This window comes from Pristis pectinata, chromosome 1 (genome assembly GCF_009764475.1).
Source record: "Pristis pectinata isolate sPriPec2 chromosome 1, sPriPec2.1.pri, whole genome shotgun sequence".
NCBI lineage: Eukaryota > Metazoa > Chordata > Chondrichthyes > Rhinopristiformes > Pristidae > Pristis > Pristis pectinata.
Genome location: NC_067405.1, coordinates 44409231 through 44416913, shown reverse-complemented (window position 1 = coordinate 44416913; position 7683 = coordinate 44409231). Strand labels below are relative to the sequence as shown.

Sequence of the window (7683 nt, the reverse complement as noted above, 5' to 3'; positions counted from 1 at the left end):
ATGTGTTGTATATCTGACTGTAGCAAATACTTACAGAACTGGAAAAAGTCAAGTTACATCCTCCAGCTGCCAATATATTTCATTTGTTTTTTCTGTTAAATGTCATAATAACTTGGAAGGATTAAAACCATTTATAACAATGTCATAAGACTATGGAATCTATTGTTAAGGAAGTGGTAACATGACATATAGAAAATAATACAATGTAATAGGATTTATGAAAGGGAAATCACATTTAAAAAATGTTGTACATTTTTAAGGTTCAAACTAGCAAAACAGGTAACGGTGAATTGAATGGCATAGTGCATTTGGACTTACAGTAGGCCTTTGATAAGGTACCACAAGAGGTTATAAAACAAAATTAGAGTGGAAGGTATTAGGAGTAATCTACTGGTGTGGATTGAGGATGATTAATGGACAAAAAAATAGAGAGTAAGAATAAACAGTTCTTTTCCAAATTGGGAGGCTGTGATTAGTGGCATGCTGCAGGCTTCAATGCTGGGGCCCCAGCTGTTCAATGATTTGGATGATGGGATCAAATGCAAGTTGTCTGATAATACAAAACTAGGTGGCACAGTGGGTTAAGGGAAGGATACAGAGGGGCTTCAGGAAGATGCAGGTTAAATGAATGGGCGACGTCAGAGCAGAATGGGATATATTGTCATCTGGTTTAGTAGAAAAAAATAGAAAGGTGAAATATTTTTAAATGGTGAAAGTTTGAAAGGTGCTGGTGTTCAGAGGGATCCAAATGCCCTTGAACATGAATCACTGAAATGAGTATCATGCAGGCGCATAAGCTATTAGAAAGGCAAATAGTACGTTGGCCCTTATTGCAAGAAAGTTTGAGTAGAATTATATAGGGCCCGGGTGAGACCATAACTGGAATATTATACACTTAATCATGTCTCCCTAACTAAACAAGGATATTCTAGCAACTGAGATAGTGCAGCACAGATTCACCAGATTGATTCCAGGGACTCTGGGTCTGCTGTATGAGGAGAGGTTCAGCAGACTACGCCTATACTCTCCCGAGTTTGGAAGAATGAGAGGTGTTTGCAGTGAAACAGATGGAATTCTTACAGGGGTTGGCAGGGCTGATGTTTCCCTTGGTTGGTGCTTCTAGAACCAGATGTCACAGTATCTGAAAAAGGGGTCAGCCATTCAAGACTGAGATAAGAAGAAATTTCTTCATCTACCATCTAGTTAAACTTTAGAATTCTCAACCCAAGAGATCTGTGGCAGCATAGCCATTCAGTATGTTCAAGAAAGAGATCAATAGAATTTTTAGATATTAAGCAAATCAAAGTAATGGAGCTTTCAGAAACATCTTAATTGTCCACCCTTCAATTTCCTATAGCTAGTATCAGTACAAGATGTCTCTTCACTCTTAAGAACTTGAACTGCTGGGTGAATGAATTTACAACTTTCCAAGTTGAACAGTTGAGTATTGATACTGGATCTCCTTTATTCAAGCACTTCTGTCAGTGTGGAATACTTTGGCAATGGCAATAACCATTCCTGCCGTTAGACTGCAATTGTTTTAAGGTTGGTGAACACTCACATTTGTTGTAACAGTGGGTCCTGAGAGTCAAATATGACCCCCCCCGGCATAAAAGAAGTTATCTTCAACACTGGTTATGAATCAGTAGTTTAGGTCATATTTACAGAATATAATCAGCAAAGCACTTTGGATTAACACCATCATTTGAACTACTATACATGGCTGTTAACAAGCAGACGTTATATACAAGTCCACTTGTTATACACAGTAAATTGACCATAAAATTTTGTAAATTATTAGATTTGAATTGGAGGGTTGAAAGCAGATACTGAGTTTCAATCATATCTTTTCAGTTGATCATTCCCATCTGACAACTCCATTACACTGATTGTTTCAAGCCTACAGGAGGTAATGAAGCTTCACAGATCATAACACAACAATCTTGGGAAATAACGGTTATCAGGTGTTCTGTTAGACAGACAGTAATATTCTAACCATCATATGGCAACAACCTATATTCTGCTCAACCTCTGACCCAGCAGATGTTCACTTTAAACAAAATTGTAACCTACCAGCCAGAACACAGTGCTAAATTCCATACAGCAAATGGTTTCAGGTAACCAGTTATTAGATAAATAACAACCCCAATTAGATCTGCCTTTACAAGTTTAAAGAAGCAAATGGTGCTGTTGGTGCAACCAAAGAAATTAATCTCTATTTTCTCCAGATTTACAATTGAGAAAATGTTCTTGGAAAGGCATATTACTTTCTAAGGGTCATTATTTTTTTTAAGTGGAGCTTTATACTGATCATTCTATAAAATAGTAAATTAAATAGCAAATTAAATAACAAGCAGCTCAAATTTTACCAAATAATAATGGTGTTTGATCAAAGTGGCCAACCACTTCTACTGAGGAAGTGATAACCTCAAGAAGAGCAAATCATTACAAGTTGCTGACTGAAAGCAACACCCTTCCAGTCGCTCCTCAAAAATAGTTAACACTCCAAGACCTTCATGAACTTGGTATATCTGCACATGAATTACACTTCAAACTTGTCATAGAAAATTAATTCTAGCAATTGGCAGGGTGGTGCACATGATGATGGTTAAAGACTGCCAATCAGCCTCTCTGGTTCAGACAGAAAACAATGATAAGTGTGATGTCTCATTCATCAAGTTACAGTACAATTTAGGAGATTGTAAAAACATACTATGTTTCTTTCCTTGCTGTCATTTTTATCTTTCTCACTCCAGTATTTAACCCCACTCTATATTTTTAATTTAATATTTAATTCATCAACTTGAGTTCACCCTCCTTCTAAATCCCTTCTCAAATTACTTTTCATTAAACCTCATCGGTTAAACTATGTGCATGTATCAATGACAAATGCCATGGTTCTCTCACTACACTATTTTCAACCTACACTTTACAGCAAACATTAATATTCAGCAAAAAAACTTAATAGTGCAGGAACAGTGGACTCTGCAAGACTTCTTACTCCAGCAGTGTCTAGTCTTAGCCGAGTTTTTCTCACCTGTTGTGTCTCCCTTCCTCTTCAGTGGCGAGGCAGCATTTGTTGTCCAGCTATAACTACCCGAGAGAAAGTGGTGGTGAACCATCCTTTTGAACCACTTCATGTACTTTAGTAAAGGTGTTTCTCCAGTGTGGTGCTTAGAAGTTCAAAATTAACCTGCATGCTTGAATGTTACTAACACGTGGACTGGAATTCTGGGTAGAACGGTGGCGATGGGGCACCCAAGTACTTAACGTTCAACGAGTTAACAATTTATTTGTAACAGAAATTGTTGATTCCTTTCGATGGATGATCCAAAATGAAACATCTTAAGAGTCTGATATTGGTATCCATCTTTTTCAATGTTCTGCATATCAAGCATTGCTCACTTGTTGAAAGAGGGACTGTATTTGTATCTTTATTTATATAGCGCCTAATAGCGCGCTCTGTGAACTTCATGTTGGGATTTTGCTCGGTAATTCGCAGCCGGGTGATAATTTTCTTCAATGAATGGGTAAAGCAGGTATTGTAAATTCACTTTCACAATACCTGTATCTTTAATTCTCCAAACACCCAGAAACTTTCCTTTTTCAAATTAGATTGTAGTTCCTCGCTGCAGCCAATTGTCTTCGCTATTCCAGGACCATCCTCGGGCTGTCCCGCCTACGTTTATGAAGCGAGTTTAAATATCTGAATTGAAAAGAGGCAGAATTGCCAGAGAATAAATTGAACGACTCCAGACACTCGGCCGTACTTATTCTGTTTGTGCTTCTCCTGCTTTTCAATCCAGTGGAGACAAAAGACAATTGAGAATCCTCCAGTGGTAGGTGTTTGGTTGCCGAATCTTCTATCTGGTAATATTTACAGTAACTCCAACCTACGTTTAGATTGCCCACTTTGCAGAACTATTGATCTGCCAGTGTGTTTTCACCGGTTTGTTTGTTAATATTAACTTGATACAACTCTGTACCAAAGTAGACAAAGTTTACCGCAAATGTGTAATAGATTAATGTGGCAAAACTGTAAATTACAAAAAAAGCCATCATTTCATAAGTACCCTGACATACATATGTGTTCGTGAAAATGATCTATCATTGTTATAACACGCTTAGATGTAGATTTATTATTTTGACAGGGAGAATGAAAGCGTTCTGCCAGTTCTGGTGGCTCCTGGGTTGGGCAGGGTACCAGCACGTTTTATCACAAGATTATGAAGAACGTGGCGACGGGAATTTAATTAGGAAACAGAAAACTAAATATCTCTCAGCTAATCCACCAGGCGAAAATGACCAAGGTAATGTTAGATTTTTGTTTTAACTTTGCTGTCCATTTGACCCTTTTTGGGCCTTGCTGCTTTTAGAGCCTGCCCAACTTTCTTCGTTAGTAACTCCTGCATTATATGTTTGCCCGTGAAGTGTGGGTATGGGGTAAATAATAATAGGGATTGGAGAATTCTGCTTCACATACCCCGCACCTGAGGCAATGCAGACTCCGTGTTTTCATTATCTGAGCTGCTTCAAAATGTAATAACCTGCTCGTTATGGTTTGTCTTAACCTTCTGCACTTCTGTGAAGTCAATGCAAAATGAAGACAAAGTGGAAAGTCTTCAGTTGCATCATTTTTTTTGTTTCTCTTCACCACAGGCTTATATTTTGTAAATTCAAAAATATTGCAACAGCTCTCAAAATCAATTACTGTCTTTCTTTCCTACCTCTCAGAGGAGGACTGCAGTTTGGAGATCGCTTTCCTGTTGGACAGTTCGGAGAGCGCCAAAGACTACAACCACAACCGGGAGAAGAGCTTTGTGCTGGACTTCGTGGACCGGCTGCAGCAATTGCGGGTGTCGAGCGGCCGGCGGCTGGTACCCAGAGTGGCGCTGCTGCAGTACTCCAGTACGGTGCTCATTGAGCAGACCTTCCGCGACTGGAGCGGCGCGGCCACCTTCAGGGCCCGCGTCGCGCCCATTGGTTACATCGGCCATGGCACTTACACCACGTATGCCATCACCAACCTGACCCAGCTCTACCTGAACGAAGCAGTCCCGGGCAGCGTCAGGGTGGCTGTGCTTATGACCGACGGCGTGGACCACCCCAGGAACCCGGACATCTACGCAGCCACGGCCGAGGCCAAGAACCAGGGCATCAAGTTCTTCACGGTGGGCATGTCGCCCGTGGCCACCGAGCCGCCCAACGCGGCCAAGTTGCGCCTGCTGGCCAGCCCGCCTGCTTCCCGCTTCGTTCACAACCTGCAGGACCACGGCGCCCTGGGGAAACTTTTACTGGAAGTGGTAAGGGCGCTGGACTCTAACACACAGGACCCACACGTCAATCTTTACAGCACAACATTAGTACATCTCACACACTCATTTGCTCTCAATGTGTAAGGATCCTCAGTTTTACACGCTTTCCAATTTTACTCTCCACTGCCTTCAAATGGAAGCAAAATTGGTTGCAGTGACCCTGTCACTGCGAGTATTTTCTATCAGGAGAATTGGGTTAATATTATCCCACGAGTTTAATGGCAGCATCTTGTTACAAAGGAAGATTTTTATCGGGGCCTGAACATTTACAAGATTATTCGCAACCATGCTTCCACTTCCAACAGTAAGGCAGGGAGCAGATCCGTCATCTGCCCTGAATGTATCCATCCATGTGGGTGTAGAAAGTTAGAGTTGTTACAATGTTTTCAGACAGACATTTTATGCTCATTTAGGCTCTCATTCACACACGATTCCCCAACGTTTACAAATCTCTGTTTCTCAGATTTTTTTTGTTTCATTTTGGAACTATGTTTTTGAGATTCCTCATATCACCTCTTACGTTTTCTGCAATAATCCGTGAATAACCTGGAATTCTACAAATATACAGAATGGTGTTTTATAAATATTTTACGTGCGTTTTGTTTGCAATTTGAGCAATCAAACTTTGAAATTTTAACATTGTCCATATCTACAGAAATGCCATGCAATGTTCTTTAATAATCCTTTATATTATTTATTGGAAAAATGTGTAGGCTTTTTGTTGTTCTTTATTATTATTGTTTGAACCAACTTGAATTCCAATTTGTCAGCACCTCATGGATTAACGTGGAGAGATATGCTGCCAAACATGCTCCGACACAATACGCAATGACAGTGTTAAAGAGTTGTAGGTATTGGTTTGAGCACTCTGATTCCATTATGTTGAACTTGCAAAGTTTTACTTGTGTTTTGGGGCAAATAACAAGCTAAGGATAAGCACTTCTTTACTGAGAGGGAGAAATTAATTGCTGGTCACTGTACTCTTCTTGCTACTTTTTGTGCAAGATACGACAGATTTGACTCAGATTTATTTAAGTTAATTGCTGAAAAAATTGTGCACCTTTTGTTTCAAGCGACTTGACTCATTTTTTGTAGGTAGTTATATAGCACGGCAGGAGGTAAGGGGTAGGGGGAGATGGGGGTGGTTTGTAGACGTGAATATTTTTCCTTGGAGGGTCTGCAAAGTGGCTCTGCAAATAAATAAGTTTGAGAAAAAAATTCTTTATTGGTCAACATTTCTAGCAAAATTATGGATGTATTCATTTTGAACTGGCAGCCTTTTACTGTTCTCCCAATTAGAAGGTCTAAGGTCTTGAGTGGTTGCATGATCAGTACAAGTTATCAACTTTCTTGGACTCTTCAGTCATTTGCTGATGACACAGTTTTGGAAATCCAGTTGTGAAAACTGAAAATAGATGTTAATGCCTAGAAGCCACTATCATTACTTAGGGAAGACACAAGAGATTCTGCAGATACTGGAATCTGGAGCAACACACACAAAAAGTGCTGGAGGAACTCAGCAGGTCAGGCAGCATCTTTGGAGAGAAATAAACAGTTGACGTTTCGGGCTGAGACCCTTCTTCAGGACTGGAAAGGAAGAGGGCAGAAGCCAGAATAAGAAGGTCGGGGAGCAGGAGGAGCACACCCTGGCGGATGATAGGTGAGCTCAGGTAAGAGAGGGAAGGTTGGTAGGTGGGGGAGGGGGGAGATGTAAGAAGCTGAGAGGTGATAGGTGGAAGAGGCAAAGTGCTGAAGAAGAAGGAGTCTGCTAGGAGAGTGCAGTGGACTATGGTATAAAGGGAAGGAGGTGGGACATCATTACTTGGGGACATACTATCTGTATTTCCTAGTCTTCATTTTATTCTACAGAGCAGTCAGGAGGAGGCCTGTGACCTAGTGCAACAAGTGTTTACAAATTGTCCCCAGTTCTCCAATAACTGGGTCCTCCAAACTGGGTCTTTCAAACACAAGATGAAATAGACAAGAAATGCAGCTCACAAGAAATAATTCCAAGAGAGAGGGAAGAGGTAGACCCAAATTTCCAGATGCTGTCAGTCAGGAATCCATCACAAATTTCTTCCAAAAACGTTTTCCATCTGGATAATGCAATAAATTCCTTCATGAATTCTTTACTTGATATCTTTCAGGTTTTTTTTCCTCTGAGAGGACAGTGACCAGTTGGGTAGACAAATTGAAATGCTGGCATCTTTTTTGATAAAACCCAAAAAATCCAAGCCATTGTTGCTTGATTCAGAGAAGGACTGGCAGGGTTGATGCCTAGAATTCGAGGTCATAGTCTTTGGAATAAAGGATTGGTCATTTAGGACAGATGAGGAGGAATTTCTCTAGGCTGAAGATATAAAACTTT

At 40.3% G+C, this 7683-nt stretch overlaps 1 protein-coding gene across 1 annotated transcript in view; it reads left to right on the top strand.

The window, feature by feature from the left end:
• Positions 1–4156: 4156 nt before the first annotated feature.
• col28a2a (collagen, type XXVIII, alpha 2a) overlaps positions 4157–7683 on the top strand; it is a 62649-nt gene continuing 59122 nt past the window's right edge. Inside the window, exons 1-2 of the mRNA XM_052029459.1 lie at positions 4157–4310; positions 4735–5303. Coding sequence (XP_051885419.1) covers positions 4157–4310; positions 4735–5303 — 723 coding nt within the window. The remainder of the gene's footprint in view (positions 4311–4734; positions 5304–7683) is intronic.